Consider the following 18,089-nt stretch of genomic DNA (forward strand, 5'->3'; position numbering starts at 1 on the left):
CATTTTCCAGCTTTCACCTTTAGAACACCTTCCGGTAGCACCCTATCATAAACTTAGCGCAGATTTCTGGAATAAATATCACATCAAAGTTCTCGGATGAATGTCACGTGACAGATCAAACACAAACTATTCCCGTACAAAATGACTGCGTAATCTGTCATCCCATATAAGGAATAGTGGGCCTCCAGGGTACTTCTTATCGAAAGTGTTGAAAACGAGGTCCGCTGCAGGTCATGTTCCCGGTGCACGACACGGCTATGTTGCTGTGTGAATGAGACTGACACAGCTCTAGATATACGACGCCAATTATTGATCGTTGGATAGTTGTCGGTCGTTGATGTACGGTACTATCTATCATTCTGCTTGAGCCTATCGAAGCGAAACCTGTTATGGGGGAAAAACTCGGTCTTTGGGCCGCGTGAACTCGTCGAGTACGACGTAAGAATTGGAATTTATTGAATGCCTTTAAATTTCTATTTTCTCTCCCAGACAGTCCTTGAATGATCATCTCTTACAAATTGAAATGATAACAGCTAGTAGTTGACCAACCGCCTTTTTTACAACAGTTCTTTAACGAGCGGCTGTCGCCTCACGTTTGATTCTTGGATATGTCATCGGCAAACTCGTTTAAAAGCTTAGACGCTCGATACAGGATTTTAGTTCGGTCCATCTATCTTTGTGTGTGTGTGTGTGTGTGTGTGTGTGTGTGTGTGTGTGTGTTTCTTATTGATGTTGCGGATTTGTTTTAAAGAGAAGCGAAAACAGTATACACTTATTCTATTCCTTTAGTTGTATTTAGGTACAGCTAATGTCAGGGGAAATCATCTTGTTAATGTCATTGACCTACTTTTGTGACACTTCAGTTTTAGGCAGCTATCAACTTTGAGAGCTTTGTTTTGTTGGTCAGGATATGTAACGCGATAAAAGGTTTTATGTAGATTATAAAAACGTAAACTTAAGGGACGTCATCATACGTTCAGACATTGTTTACTTGCAGATCCTTTGTTTGGAGGCTAATTAGTGATTGATAGGTCTGCTGCTTGTTGATAAAAAAAGACCATCAACAACAGCATCATGCTGAAGGTGCAGAGAATGTAGCTTATACATCTACAAAGCTAAATGAAATGTTTAGTAATAAAGTTAAACACAGAGACGCCACAAACATTTAAAGGACCTTTGTAATGCAAATGCATGTTGACTTGTGTTTATTCATGATACCCACAACAACACCAATGTAATCATATAAAATATCATATATTATAATGATTTTGATGAGATTGTTTCTTCAGATTTCTTGGATACACCCCCAAAATTTTTCATACCAAGATTCTGCCAATGTCATCATCTGTCAATCATTGCTCAGGTACTAATGTGATAAACACTAGAGACATTGGAGTGCACCTTCCCTTAGACTGAGCATAAGTGTATAGCATGTTTCCACGTTGCTGATATCACTATCAAACTGACAAGAGACAATGTAGGCCCTACAGAGAAAAACGCAAGGACGCTGAGTCTATCAAAGGAGGTGTATTGATTCCAATGTCTTTTATTAATCAAATTAGTATGTCACCAGTGACTGACAGATGATGTCCCTGACAGAATTGTTGTTTTGGAAGGCTTTTGGTGCTTGTATCCAAGTAATCTGAAGAAAAATAGTAGAACAGTCATGATGAAGATTATATGCCATCTGTTTAGATAGTCTTTTGATAAAAAAAGTGGGGATCAAGATATTATTAATCAACATACAAGTCAACATGTATGCATTTTTATCGCATAGTTCCTTTAATCGGATTTGCAGAAGCAACAACAACGTGGTTAAAGAATGCTACTTGTAATTGCTCCTATATAGACAATTTGACGATACTATATACGATCTCCATTCTCATTCCTTCCACTCAAGTATAGTGATCCCTTAAGGCAGCTGACTGCCTTTTAATATCTTGCGTCTCAACGACGCATCCCCATCTTAAAGGACTCAACTGCAATTTGGATTAATGGCACTCGCTGTTAGTTGACTCTTGATTGCGCCATATAGCCCCGAGCAATAACCTCATTACTGAGTGCTTTAATGAGGCTGCATTTCCGATTACAGGAACATGACGTCACTCGCACCATTTGTCTTGGACAAGAGGGCATTGCATTTTTTTCCATGATAAAAATCAGGTCAATGGATTGAGATGAAAATTACTGAAAGATTTTTGCCTGTATGACGAACACAGATCACTGTGAATGAATTGTTCTCCATGCCATAAGACACAGTAAATTAATACATGTAAAAAAAAAAGCGAGAAAACAAGCAGATTCTATAACATTACGTTTAAGGTGCACAGAAATACAGAAGTGTACATTGCACAGAATGCTGCCCTCAACCCGAGTATTGTATCTGTCTCATACATCAATCCATAAATACACACACACACACACACACACACACACACACACACATAAATATATATATATATATATATATATATATATACAGTAAGTATAGAAAGATTAGTAAAACACTCTTTGAGGGTTGCAAGAAATCGGACAAATCGATGAAAGTATACATAAACGTTTAAAGTTCTGATGAAATTTCATGTCCCGTCCTCTCTGAACTTTACCCCCCCCCCCCAAAAAAAAAAATAAATAGATAAAAGAGATAGAATAAAAATGTGTGGGTTTTTTTTTAAGACATCGGAAGAGCAATTGACCTAGTTACTCCATAAGGCATGGATAATTATCATACGTCTTAACATAATCATCGAGTATAAATGGTCAAGGAATACGCATTTTTTACATTAACTGAAAATTTAAAAGAATAAAGATTTTAACCGTAAGAATATTTCTGCATTCGTTTTATCTACAAAATTGCTAGGGAAAACTTCCTCTCTTAAGTGATCATTCGAGTACATCGTAGTGTAGATTGTATCAATGACTGTGCATCTTCACCTTCTTTTTTTAGTAAAAAAAAAAAGAAAGTACATTCTACAGGAAAACACGTCTGACATATTATTATCCATTCCTTAGTTCTTATCATTATTGGCTTTCCCCACTTTACTAACCTTATAGCGGGTTTTCGTTTTCGTTCGTGTCTTTGTCGTCCGTTTCAGGCTGCATACCGCTCCTACCTGGTACATTACAAGTAGGGTACAGTATCTTTTGTTAGCACAGGAGGGTCCTGTGACACAGAGCACGCCTTATGGCGAACTTTTAGATGGGCACCACTGATCCTCTTTGTTCTCAACAGCAGCGGAAAATTCTTGGCTGCACGTCATAGCTAAAAGTAGGAGCATTATGTCAAGACCAATTCAGTTAGGAGTGAATGGATCAGTGCGCCTGTGTCTAGGGGTGTCACAGCACTTTTATACATTCACCTGTTCAAAATTTTTATCGTGATTTCCCGAACTGCATATTATTAACATGTTATAGTCTGCCTCCGCGGTTGGTACGTCTCTATTTCATTAAGTCCTCCAAAAGTTTTATGACACTGCTTCTCCTCACCAATCATCAATCATAATACTAGAAGAGGATGAAAATAACGAAGGGGTGATGACATTGATTAAACCCATACCACAATCAATTACATACCCGTTTTCTGACCCCCCCCCCCTTCCAGGGCGTGACTATCTCACTCCCTCCGGAGCTGTTAACAAGGAATGTTGCTGCTCACAAAGACGTACGGATGCGATTCACAGCACTGAAGAACAGCAAACTATTCGTTCCTCGAAAGAGTGAGAAAGAAACCGCTATCGATCCAGACGAGCAGTTTATCGTATCGGCGGAGGTGATCGGACACAAGGTCAAAGGACTGTCTGTACCGATAGAATACGAGGTGCCAAGTCCACTGGTAAGCAGAAATATCAATCATTCGGTGTAACTTCTGCATGAATCCTATGTCGGAATGTGCGAATGACGTTTCTAAGTATTGATATCTATCATCTTGATGTCTGCTAAGGTAATGAATGGAACTGAACTATGGTTGTTCTGTTTTACGCAGTCGCCAAGCAAACATGAATGGTTTATAGGAAGGTAACCACAAGACCAAAGGCTGTTTGTTTCCTCCGAAAGATATGGATACAAACTGCTGTGCCTATGAGAGGCACAACTGCAGCCGGCAGGTGATTTGAAGCCTGGTCATATTCACTGAACTACAATAAATTCAACGGTGAACAACAGATGGAATAAAAAGTATTCACTATGAGATGACTTACATTTATTTAATAGAGATACTAAGGGAGACATTTTCTATGGAAAAGAATGTAAAATTGACGTTATAGATGCAAGCACATCTTATAACGTAATTCTCTGAACAAAACTGAGTATGAAATTCCTACAATTGATTGTTATGTTCAGTAAGAGAACGTCATTTCAAGAAAGATGCCTTCTGTTTTCAGCGTCCGAAATGTATGCCTCATTTTTGCAATGAGCGGAAAATGGAAACCAATGTGCATTCTATAGTCCTCACCACGAAGCAGAACTGGTTTATGTTCCAAGTTATTCACTGCGAGGACCCTTGCCAAAATATGCCTGATATCTGTTAAAATTTGATCTAAGAAAAATTTTACTGGCAGACAGTCCCTTTTGAAAGGAGCAACAAATTATTACCCTCATAAAGGTAATGACTGGGTGTGTAGAGCTTATGGTGTGTCAGTATGACTATGAGTGTGTCTTTATTACCTGCATGTGTGCGCGTGTGTATTTGTGTTACAAGGAATTGAGGATCGGGTTGAGGATGAACATCTGAAAAATGTTGTGTTGGAGTTGTATAGCATTAATTTCCGTTCAGACAAAACCATATTATAGTCCTAGATGTAGTAGAGGCCCGCATTTAACAGTATTGGAACCATTAGTAAGTTTTATTTTTCTCATGTTGTTTTGTTGTGTATCTGTAGTGGAAAATGTGGTCACATTTTGGTGGCTTTTATAGATCGTGCGCGTTTGTATTCTGACGTGGTTAAACGCGTGCGCATTACGGCTGCTCCCTTGTGTGAGCCTTCATGACTAATAACAGTGCCATATGCCTCCCTCCCCCATGTATAATGCAAAGATTCGTTAAAGTACTGCCAAAGGCAGCAATTCGCTAGTCACAAAGTGTGTTAACATCTAAAGTAGATTTCCAATATTCTTGTTTCGTTGCTGTTGTTGATTTAATAACCATACACTGTCAATGCCACAGAACACAAATGCGAGCAATGTACACACGATTATTACCACACCTTTCATCTTCAACGTAACTTCAGAATTTACTCAAGCTGAAGAAATGTCGTAGAATATGCAAAACTCAGTGTTATTTGAAAGAAGATGGAAGAAATGTGTCATGCTATTATAAAAATTGCATTTGGTACTGAGAACTTTTGTCATATTTCATCTAAAACGAGAGGAGTTAGTATTATTGTAAACGTTAGCACCACCGCAAGAAGTGTGTTTGATTTAAAAAATAATAATAACCCCGCTGAAATCATCAAAACTAATGCGTGTCTAGCCATGTCAGTAGGACCTACTGTCACGTGACATGACGGTGCATCAATATTTCATGTTTGTATGCATACATGAAAACTATTCAAACCTCGGAATGGCGATATTTTAGGATTTAAAAGCTTGTAACCTCCTATGGACCATTCGGAAAAAAAATACATATTCGTGTGAACTGTTTGCTTCCAATACATGTTTTGCACGCTATCACATAAAGGGCGATTTAAGGTCCGCCTTCTTTAGGTTGCCTGGGTATGAAAATGTATGTTTATGTTTGGTGTGTCAACCCGCTTTAATGTGTGTGCATTGATCTGAAATGGAACTACGAGCAAGTTGTCTCATGACAGTGTGCAAATGAATTTACAGAGGGGGAAAACATTCAATGTATTTGAATTCACGAAAATGGGTTAGTGTAAGTGTATTCATGCAATTGCATGTTTCACATCTTCGTAGCTTTTTTAAAAAAATCGATTTCTCCTTGTATCATATCGCTTTTTCTCTTTGTACATTTCCCCCTCGCTCTCTCTCTCTCTTTATCTTTATGTCTAAACCTTCTCGGGTTTTTTTTTTTCGTTTACGTCCGAACAGGAATTCCTTTGTGTTAAGATACCTTTTGTAAATGATGACGTAAATGAGGGACCATGATGCTTAGTAGTGCACTTTATTTTTCCGCATCTAATCCTCTTATCAATTAAAAAAAAAAAAAAGAGCGGTGCTCTCCAGTTCGAATAAAAATTTCACACCGTGTTCGTATTGTGATCAAGAAAAATTAAGCAAACACAATGGTTGCAGTTTCATAATCATGGGGCATGAACAACAAAACAATTGAAACTTGATCTACGAAAATTCATTAAAGGTTGCAATATTTAATGTTGTCAGATAGGGCAGCGAAGTCATCTGCAGCCCACAAAATCATCTCGATCAAGCTTTTTCGTCGATAATCTAGGAAGTATATGCCTCTCCCTTCAATAGACATCATTGCTTAATTATTCATCAAATCATTTGATGTGAAAGATATTTGGATTTTTCTTTGAAGAGTTTATTTTCACTATAGCTATCTAATGAAGATATGAACGTATGGGTCAATGGAGACTTACTGGGCGATGTTATGATCACATCAGCTAATTTGCATGCTATATGATTTTGATCACTATCATTGTGCTGAAATATTTCAAGCGCGTAGTTACTCCATAACTTTCTCAAATTAGGTATAGTTTTGCTGAAGTTCTAATAATCTTTTATTTGCTTCACTCTGTTCATCAAAGATCAAGTCGTGTTTTTTTTACTTTTTGTCGTTTCATATTATTTCTCCCTTGTTAGCAAATTGTTTGTTGTTGTTGTTGTTGTTGTTGTTGTTGTTGTTGTTGTTGTTGTTGTCGTGGAGGGATGACGCATGTGTATTTGGTGTTATAGTATAAAATGAATTAATAAGAAAAAACTGCATATAAGGTTGCGTCACTATACCCTACTTGCATGCCGGGTTATCAAGACCCACCTTGAATTATTTCTACCCGTGATTAAAAGGGAATGATTATTAGGAACTGGCATGTATTATTCTGTATTCAAGATATTCAGATAAGAAAAAACAAGATGTTCAGAAAGATAAAACACCAGAGCAGACATATCTTTTAATGAATAAAGATACAATATGGTAATAATCTATTCTTCGAGACGAGAAATCACTTCGTAACTTCACCCTGCTTGGCATGCTTTCAGTGATTATTTCCTGCAATCTTCAAAAGAATACGGGGGGCGGCAAACCTGAAACAGCACCATGAGTCTAAAGCCAACAGGACGTAATTGAATTTACCCACTTTTTTCGGTGCCAATCTGAATTGAATATGTAAAGAGGAGAGTTAAACCTTTTTTTTTTTTTTACAATACAGCGAGAAAGTGACGTTGTTGTTCTTATTTGCAAAATGGTCGATGGTCGCAGTTGGAATTCCATTTCTTCGCATAACTTTGCTTTGAAATACAAACACATGTCCAGAATCTCCCTACCAGATAATATCCAGGTCGCCTGCATATAGGGGTTGCGGGCAAAGATACAAGTAAAATGTCACCGTACGCTCTCTCTCCAGAGACTCAGAGTCAATTTCATTTTCACTTCTGTTGTTTTTTTATCACGACCTTCTCAACATCTTCTAAAATTCTCGCAGGAAATTTCCCAGAATATACAGCAAATACTATACGACTCGTACCACCTAAATCAAGTAACCAACTTTGTTGGCGGGAGCAAATTGTGTTTGATCTGTTCTACTTTGTATGGATTACCCGCATTAAATGTGATTGCGTACTGTTCCGGTGGAACAAGAAATAACAATGTAGGAGAAGGAACAAAAAGGAATAGTTAAATTGGTATAGTGAACGCTTCTGACAAATTTGGGGAAACGTACAAGTTTTATACTTGATTGAAAAGGCAGCACAAATATGTGTTGGAAGCAGTCATACCGTTCGCGTTACATTGATTTGCCATTGAAAACGGCATCGATTTCAGGAGATGATCAAGTACATTGATAAAGATGCCAACATTTCTGTCGGATAGATAGAAATTGCTACACTTCATCACGTATTCACACTAATGGTTAAGACATTCAATACGATTATTTTCACAGCAGAGAAACCGAGAGGCAGAAAGACAGACAGACAGATGAACACACACACACACATACACACACATGTGTATGTGTATATATATACATGTATACATGTATATTTATGAATATATATATATATATACAGTATATATGTATATATATGTATAAATACATACATGTATGCATATATTCATAATATACTTATAAAGTAAATGCGTATATGCATATGTGCATATATATATATATATATATATATACAATAATTATAATACAAAATGAATATACTTATGTATTTCATCCCTACTGATTAAAGAAACGGGAAAATGAGGGTCAACGATGAACATTGTCTGAGATTGTCCGACAGTTTACATCAAATAACTATTGGCAGGATGTTGATTGCAGTACACTGTGTAGATGAGGAGCGTGTTAATATACACCCACAATGCATTGCGTTCACAGCACTAGCTCATCAACTCACACGATCGGCAATTCCCATATCATATCAACAACAACAACAAGTGCATGATGGACTTGATGCCCCGTTCTGTGCGAAGACGTTTCATTGCACTCTTGTATATAGTCAGATCCATGATATCTCATTTGTCTGGTGGTATTAACAGCAGTCATGTTATGACTCTCAATTCATAACTCTCACATTCTTTCGATGACATCGGATTCATCATAAATGCCAGCCGAGCTCTGTCAGTTTCACTTAACTATAAGTTCATTGAAAGTCATCCGAGTGTCTGTATATTCTATTCATTACACGACAATATCCGATATTCGTCCTAAAGGTTTTGCAATCAAAAACCACTTTTAAGTTTAATGATGTACAACCATGCCTCGTGGCATTCAACAGTACTTGAATTTTTTTTACGACTTCTCTGAGTGTAAACCGAAGGAAGGAGAATTTATTGTATCCATGATCCATAATGACGTCATAGCTTCCATTAAGCATCCTCCAAAAGCCCCTGGATTTACGCGATTACCCGATGGAATCAAGCGAGGCGTATCCTATCGCATTTATTGCAGAAATATCATTCTATTAACTCACGGAATAGCGGGAACGCAATCAGGAGGTCCGGAAAAATGATAATATACAGAAACAGGGTACTTTCTACGGTCAAGGAAAGTGAATTTAAGGTAAAGTCCACTCTGCGTCACTTCCTATCGGCCACTGCGGCGTTCTTGAGAGGGAAGACCGCCCTCGTATCGTCTGCAGAAGCACTGGAAGAATCCTCGCCGAGCCCAGGATCGCATCCTCAGACACATTCTCCTTGAGAATGGCGACACGGAGTACGGCAGACGATACCGACTTCGAGACATCAAGGACAGAGATGAGTTCGGGGCTCGCCATCCACTCACAACATACGAGCACTACCGTCCTTTCGTTGAAAGGGAGATTAATGGCGAAAGAAACATTATGACCCGGAAATTCCAATCCAGTTATGCCAGGACTTCCGGTACGACTGGTCACTCCAAGCTGATCCCTAGGACGAATAGACTAGGGAGACTCGGGAGCTATCTGGATATTCTTTACGCCATCGCTTACCTGACAAATCCTGATATGGGGATAATTCAGAAGCAACTATATCACTATGTAGCCCCTGTAGTCTCTCGAGGTAAAAATGGCGCGTCTATCGAAAGTGCCCTGACATTAAGAGATATCAGAAGGTTGTATCACACCACACCTCCGGCAGGTTTTCGCATCCACTCCTACGAGGTAGCGAATTACATCCATCTCCTGTTTGCTCTGCGGGACAGGAATCTCGATTCCATCTGCGTCTTGTTTCTGAGCACGCTCGAGAGCATGATGAAACAACTCTCAAAGTGGTGGGAAAACATCGTCCACGACATCGAGTTCGGAACCATTCATGAGGAACTCGATCTCCCGGACGACATACGGTCGGCACTGACAGCTGAACTTCGTGGAGGCGACCGACAGAGGGCGCTAGAATTACGGCAAAATTTTGTGGTCGGACTGGACAACATCTTGCCAAGGGTGTGGCCGAAGTTCAGAGTCATCCTATCTTCGGACAACACTGGAATCTGGCCCAAAATAAGAGAGAAATACTCGAGAGGTACTGTGTCATCCATTATACAAAAACCTATACGGACAGATATATTACAGAGCACTCCCGTTATAACGAACACGGTTATCAATATCATGGTTATTGAACGAAATTCCGGTTACGACGAAGTAAAAATTCAGGCCGCAACACAATCGGCTCTATGTTTTTTTTTTTTTTATTATTGTTTATTTATTTTGTTTGGTTATAACGAAATTTCGATATAACGACAGAAAATTGCCGGTCCCGAGGAATTCGTTATAACGGGAGTCCACTGTTGGTAACACTCATTGCGTATAGGCCTACCCTTATTTTACTTTATGCTGCTTCCCTGAGACACATTTGCATACAATAGGCAAACTATTAATCACTCAGTTTTTATATCTCAAAAGACGGCCCCAGGCATAATTTTGTCTGCCCGTCTGTCCGACCGGCCCGTCCAAATGTTTTTATAGTTTTCACGACTTAAGAAAATTTGTTCAGTGAATTTGTTGTCTGGCCCAGTTATAAGTGTGCTTATGCGCTTCAAATTTTTAAAGGTCAAAGATCCGTTAATCCTTAAAGGTTATGACTAACCTTAAGCCCCAAACGGCAATTTCATCTAGTAAATCAGCTATTCATGGCATGTGGCGATGATTTGGAAGAATGTGTAAAAATAGATACACAATTCTTTACACAGTGCGATAGAGATAAAAAGTTCAAGGTAAAAAACAAAACAAAACAAAACAAAAACAATACCGGTCTTTTCTCAATGTAACTTCAGCCAAGAATGCAAAAATGATGTAAATATTTTGTATTCCACCGAGAGCTAAGAAATTGAGGGAGTACGACAGTATCATTTTTGACGGGAAGCAGAATTTGATTTTAGTGTGGAATAAAACATTGGTCCGCCTCGCATGCATTCGGCTGGGGTGATACTGCGACGCTGGCTTCTGAATAATATTCGAGTAAACAACGGTTTTAATTCTCAGAGAACTCTGGCCTCAGAATTCGAAATGCTACCTCGGGGTAGTATATAAGCTACCCTCCCCTACCCTACTCCCATAGCATTTCAAACCATTCGTTCGAAACGCTGATGGCCGACAGACTGCTCTTCCACGGGGCCCTGCAATCATTGCCAAGCCCGCATTGTAGGGTCTTCCACGAAACCAATACCCACGAGTCATACAGCCCACGAGTTCGACATTGAAAAAAAATGTCCATGACTTATCCACAGTTCACGAGTCATACAGCCCTTGAATTCGACATTACAAAATGGGTTTGATGCGTCGATCTCATGGCCCTTGTTTGCTTAGTGTCGAACTCATGGGCTGTATGACGCGTGGGCTGTTAGATTCTTGGGTGTCAAACTCGTGACGTGAACCCATTGTAATAGCAGGTATGTCCTGAATTACACCTGAGTCAAAAAAGGGGAAAAAGAGAAAATGGGATGGTAGCAATGGGCAAAATCTAAAAGGAATTTGTCAAAAATCTCTCGGATGTGTTCCATAATACAGTGTACATCTATCCGGGGATGTATCCACTGGGCGGCATAGCTTGTTTAAGAGCCCATATAGCATTATTATCCATATACAGTGTTCCCTGGATTTATCCCCTCTACCTACCACCTACCAGGTATCACCTTGGTTTCCAGTGGTTACGGATGTTCAGAGGGGTTTATCATGGGGATCCCCATTTGGGATTGGGACGAGCGACCAGAGATGCTCTTCCATCCTACTTCAAACTTTTTCGAGTTCATCAGGCTGCAGAAAACGTAAGTTTGTGCCACCTGTTGCTCGGCTCAAAGCAGGTGAAAAAAAAATATAGCAGATAGTAAGAAACGCTTGTCTAACGGTCTTAGTTAAAGTAGAGAAAGTGTGGATGCGGGCTGCAGTATAGTTTCGCTGTCTATGTTTCACTTCCGAGAGATGTTGTCGGAATAAGTCAGTTCGGAGTTCACTTTGCGCATGATCCGAATAAAGTTCATTCGTACCATTGAGTAAATACTATGTCAATGGAGGTGGACCGGAGGGGGAGGATGTTGGAGCTTTTGCATTTTTAGAACAGAAATTCAACGACCTGTTGTCAACTTTGATGGAATGTTTAGAAAGTGATAAATAAAGAGACATACATTTCCACCATATTTACCTTTAAACTGATTCAGAGCTACAAAAGCCGTAAAAAAGGCAAACAAAAGAGAAAATAGGAATCTTGAAGGGGAATGAATGATAAACGTACAGGCTGATGCATAAAAAATGATAATCGAAAACCTAGTATAGTTTACATCAAGCTTCTTGTCTCGTGAATAACGACTACCTACATTGAGTGTATATAGTTTGCTTGTTGTTGGTTTTTTTTTTTTCTGCTTAAATCAGTCATGAGAGTCAGCCTGAAACGCTGTTCCTCGACGAGCTCGAGATTGGCCAGGAGTACGAGGTTGTGATCACCCAGGATTGCGGGCTTTATCGGTACAGATTGGGAGACATCATTCGAGTCACTGGTTTCCATGACAACTGTCCTTCATTTCAGTTCTTGTACCGGTCAGTGAGAACAGTTGCGTTCCCTTTGTAACTAGTGAGCTTTAGATCTGCGACGCGAACGCTAAAACTAGACGACGCAGCCTCCCGCGTAAGACGACGGAAACAGCTGTCTCGCGCGTGTATAGAACATCATTAAAAAAATCCAAATCAGCGTCGTCGTAGCGTTCGCGTCGCAAGGCAGAAATTTGTCACATTAGTGTATACCAGATTAGTGATCTTCAGTTGTTTTGCGTTGTGAACAAATAGCGCTATACCTCCCTATTATAATGCTATTTACATGCATACTTTCTTGATTTCTTTAAAACTCTTGATGATATGTTAAGCGCAAGCTTACTCTAGCATATAAAATTATAGCTGCGATAGTTTATGATTATAATCTATGCTGTTTTTAAGGCTTAATTCGATGTTGTTGATACTAATTAGAGCTTCCTTGGGATCTTAACCATCATGTCCTAATTCAAGTGACATATTCCGGCAATGTGTAATCGTAGTAATATTGTCAATATGAATAAGAGAGTTGCATGGTTGGAGTGTCCAATCATGTTATGATGAGTGTCTAAATGATCTTAATTAACGATGACATCATTGTCTATTCAGTGGAGGTAAATAGATTTACTCGGAGCTATAAAGGTAATCACCATGTGCATATTTTACTTTCACTTTGTGCCATTTTCAGTCTGGGCCTGATGCTGAATTTGCGATACGAGAAGATCGACCAAGGCGTCGCACTCCAGTCAGTTCAGGCCGCCGTGGATCGCTGGCCGGGCCGGGTCAAACTGACTGAGTTCGCCGCTGCCGAAAGTACCTTGCTCTCAGAAACGTGTGCTGGTGAGAATGCGCACACTACACGGAGTTTTACACCGACACTAATATAACGATTCCAACGATGCCCTAATGAGTAGAACCAAGAGTGATAATTGTAGAATGCTAAAACAAAGCATAGCTTTCAAAGTTGGAGTTTAAAAAAACTACAAATTAGTGACAGCCGCATCTTAAGCGTTCGTCAAGATGGGTAAACTGTGATTGATGACATCATCCTGTGCTGGGTGCCATCTATGGACTGCGTGGAAGGAGAGCGTGTGCTACCTTCTCTAATAATTCTTTGCTTCTATACGTTGGTACCGCTCAGCCTTTCGCCGGGGCGTTGCCAAACATTAAGTCTTACAAGGTCCGTTTCTACTCCGCGTCCATGAACTCTCTCCTAGGCACACCATTCCTGTTATCAATATGGGTAGTTCCCCTTTCACTCCTCCCTCTCTCCCTCTTTCATTGACTCCATTCCCACCCCCTGCCCCCTCCCTGCTCCCTTTCCCTTTCTGATCTCATCCCTTCCCTTCTCTCCCCTTCCCTCCCTTCTCTCCCCTTCCCTCCCCTTTCGAGATCCCCTTCCCATTCCCTTTCTCCCCTCCTCTGTCCCCTGCTCCTTTCCCTTCGATCCTCTTCCCCCAGTCTCCCATTCACTTTCTACTCCTCTATCCCTTTCCCTCAAATGTACCCCTCCACTCTTCCTTTACCCTCTTCCGTCTCTTTTCTCCTCTCCCCTTCCTTTCCCTTCTCCCTCCTCTCTCTACCATCTCCTCCTCCCCCTTGTGTCACTAGGTTGTTATCTGCTCATAACTTTGTATCGGATGTATTCCTTCTTTCGTCAGGAGTTTCTGGAAATGCTTGACATTATTTAGTTTTGAACTTTTTGTTTGTTTGTTTGTTTGTTTGTTTGTTTGTTTTTTCTCTCTCTCTCTGATCCAGCCTATGAGAGGGACGAAATTATGCCATACTACTTGCTCTTCATGGAGTTAGAGTTCCCATCTGGAAATGAGTCGTGTGAAGAGATCACACAAGAACACAAGGCAATGGTAAATATCCACCTACCGTCTTTCTATCATCGACTTTTGTTCTCCTTTTCATGTTTAATCAATGTCAAAGTTCAGTTATTTACACACCATGACCAAGCTTAACACAAGTGTGGATCCCCCCCCCCCCGACAAATTTACGAACGGTATTCGAACATCATCGCTGCACTACTTTCAAATAGTTTCTCCTCTGAAACCGTAAAGCTAATAATGATTCTCATGGAATTCTCGCCCTTGGCAAAATGAAATGCAAACGTGGACCACATTATATTAATGAAAGAGAGCGATTACACAGTTCAAGTCAAGGAGCAACTAGGCAGGAAACATTGGATACTCACTTTTATTCAATTGCTGGACGGGCATTCTGCACGACACGAATACAATTTTGAGTAAACGCTTCTTACTATTAATCACATCTTATTCTTCATTCAATTTCATTTTCGTCAACAAAATGGGAGTGTTTCCTTCTGAACTCTCCAATGTTGATATCTTGAAAATTCTGCTTGGAAATTTTGATACTATAAAGTTCTATCTATACGGAACTTCACATAATTCTCTTTCAGAAATAGCCTGACATAGAGAAATGCTGTTCCGCCACTATCCCTGCCTCCTAGGTCCGTGGGGAGGATCGACGGCTCTTAAGCAAATAATACCAATTTTATTTGTTCATTCATCAGTCCGGTTAATTAATAATCAATCAATCAATCAATCAATCAAGCAATCACCCACCCATTCGATTAGATCATTCATTCGATTATATCATTAATCAATCGATTGACAAAATGACAAACAGTTAAATGCTTAGCGAACTTACAGTTCGTCAATGAATACATGTAGCCTATTCACTATGTTAACTTTGTTCTTCTTTCATCTTCAGTTAATCGATTTGCTGTTTCATAATCCATTTGATTATTTTACTGTCAGCTCGATCAGGAACTGCGTGACCGCAATAGCGACTACGAACGGCTGCGCTGGGAAGGTGCCATTGCGCCCCCTCGAGTTCACATCGTGAAACCGGGAGCGTTCGAGGCACTGAAGGCCCACATTCTGGCCAACACCAGTACCACTGCTAACCAGTACAAAGTACCGCGCAAACTGCGGTCGGAAAGTCTGGTCGAGTTTTTACTTCAACAAGTCGTGTGATTGTATGGACCAAACGATGGCTCAGATAAATACATCTCTTGTGCTGCTGACTAGTATAGAGGATAAAAGTCCAGTGAAGCCTGGTGAAATAAATGTATACAGACAATACAAGTCAGTATATGGGTACAGGTGAATTATAATATGCTGAGCAAAATAACCAAAATTACCTGGAAAATATAGTGTTTTTTTTTCCAAAGAGAATAACAGGTTATTATGCTCAGCAACAATGCTCTCGATGTAGTATGCCATGGACCTGTGTCAGACTTAAGGCCTATAAACCTTATCAATGAAAAGTTAAACAGTCTTTACATTGGAGACATGCTTATTTTTATTTTTCTAGTCTAAAAATGTATACAGATGTTTGTCTTTGTAGATACATTCATTCAATGTCATGTCATGATATTAGGCACGGACCAGCTGAAGAACAGGCATTGGCTGAAGCAGGTTCCGTTCAAAAATAAAATAAACCAAACTGAACTGAATTGAACATATTAGTTATGATGACCATGTCAATGAAGAACGTAATAAGGTATTATCCACTACAAGTGTAATGACTTTTGTGCAGCACTTTCCTTTTAGTCCGAAGGTGAACTACACTGACAGATACTTAAGATTGTAAATTGAAAGTTTGAACTGTAAAGCAAAATTACTTTGTGTTGAGTTAGCTCTTAACTACTACATGAAGCTTTTTTCGCATTGAGATTTGGTGTTATTCCTACTTAGATTCGAGTAGAGTTACCAGTCAAACACATTCTTGCTATAAGCCTATATACTTACAGTATACAGTGTATTTTGGACAGTTTGTATTGCTTTTTGTCTCTATGCTACTGGGTATGTGTATATGTACTTCACATGTGTAATGAGAACGTGTGTGTATGTGTGATGGTCTTTATTCATTGTATAAGCACATTACATTAAGTGGTTATGCATATAATACATACATATATGTATCTATACTTTTTTTTTTTTTTTGCAGGGGGGGGGGGGGGACATATGGTATATGCCTAGTAGAGGAATTACAGATTTTGGCAGCCATTTTGAATATCTCAAAACATTTAAGGATAACAGGGCTGCATCATCTTGATTTGGATTAAGTTCCCTCAAAGTAGGGTTAAAAATCAAATGTTTTCAATCTTCACCATTTATAAGAAATATTATGGAAATTTAATTCTTTAGCAGCCATTTTGGTGACCATCTTGGAAGATCTTAAACCCTTTAAAGATGCAGGAGTTACATTATCCAATTCGATATCGGCACTGGGCGGACGGTTAAATAAGGTTCAGCCTCCGGCATTCAGACGAGAAGTGTATTTCTGCTTTACCTTCATTGTGAATCAATCAGATGCGACCACTCTGGTGCAAAGGGGAATTAAATAGCACATCTGCGATAATCAAATAACTAATAGTTTGGAGAGGTACAATGTTCTCAACAGATGCTATTCCTCGAAGGGGAGTGTTTGTTGTTGGTAATTTTGAACGGCGGAAATATTATTTGAAACATTAGTTGATTTGAGAAATCAAAATATGTTTAAAAAGAACTGGTATGCTGGGATAATTGACAGATGCATTAGATCTTTGCTAATTACATGTAGATTAATATGACGAATGGAAGATTATTGAAGTTCATCTCTTTTTTTGACAGTTGGATATAGATTATATTGACACAAAAAGGAGATAAAAAAAAGACAAAGCAGCCCATTCATCTCTTACTGTCACAAACACTTGAAAGAAGACACTCACTGAGACAAAGTATAATACAAGATGAGCAAATTCTGTCGGGTTTATTTCAGCTCTACAGTAGGAAGATACAGTTTCTAAGCTGAAGAGAGAGAGAGAGAGAGGGACACACAAACACACATACACACACATACACACACAAACACACACACACATATACACAAAAGAAATAAATCAACTGAAACAATCACAAGAGCCAAAACTGGCACAATTCTGAGCAACCCTGTCTGAGATTTTTTTTTTTTAATCCTATGTTAGTAGAGCCTGAAGGTAGTCAAACACAATGTTCCCTGCTAGACTTTTCATTTCTGCATCCTCAATGAAATGACCACAGAGCGTGACACACTTGCACCATAGAGGTCATACATTAGCTTTGTTCACCCCTGCACATTTTACACCATTGGCAGCTTACAGGGTGAGGTAAACTCATGTTTGAAAGGTCTGTAGAGGAAAAAAACAAGACGACAACTGCACTGAGGCAACAATATTCCCTATCACTGCCCATCAAATTTTCCGCAAAGTGTTGTCCAAGGGTGACATTTGGACAAAGAATTAGAGACCAGCAGGGATACAAAACCATCATCAAAGAAGAAAGGACTAAAGCTGAATTTCCATCTCATTAACATCAAGAGAATGAGAAACATGCTATGTGTATCCAACGTCTCTTTCGAATTCTTTCAAACAAACTCAAGAGCATGGGACAGACGGAGGCCTTCGC

The 18,089-nt window shown here is 39.4% G+C and overlaps 1 protein-coding gene and 1 pseudogene across 1 annotated transcript in view; both read left to right on the forward strand.

Annotated features, from left to right (window-relative positions):
* The window catches only part of LOC139710431 (uncharacterized), a 40,418-nt gene extending 35,484 nt beyond the window's left edge, over positions 1 to 4,934 (forward strand). The window contains exons 7-8 of the mRNA XM_071622347.1: positions 3,602 to 3,832; positions 4,878 to 4,934. Of these exons, the coding sequence (XP_071478448.1) occupies positions 3,602 to 3,832; positions 4,878 to 4,934 (288 nt within the window). The remainder of the gene's footprint in view (positions 1 to 3,601; positions 3,833 to 4,877) is intronic.
* A 4,209-nt stretch (positions 4,935 to 9,143) lies between these two features.
* On the forward strand, positions 9,144 to 15,635 carry LOC139710432 (uncharacterized; annotated as a pseudogene).
* The last annotated feature ends 2,454 nt before the right edge of the window (positions 15,636 to 18,089 follow it).

The sequence above is a fragment of the Diadema antillarum genome, unplaced genomic scaffold (assembly GCF_040938485.1).
Source record: "Diadema antillarum isolate AM-2024a unplaced genomic scaffold, OU_Dant_1.0 seq00001533_RagTag, whole genome shotgun sequence".
Classification (NCBI taxonomy): domain Eukaryota; kingdom Metazoa; phylum Echinodermata; class Echinoidea; order Diadematoida; family Diadematidae; genus Diadema; species Diadema antillarum.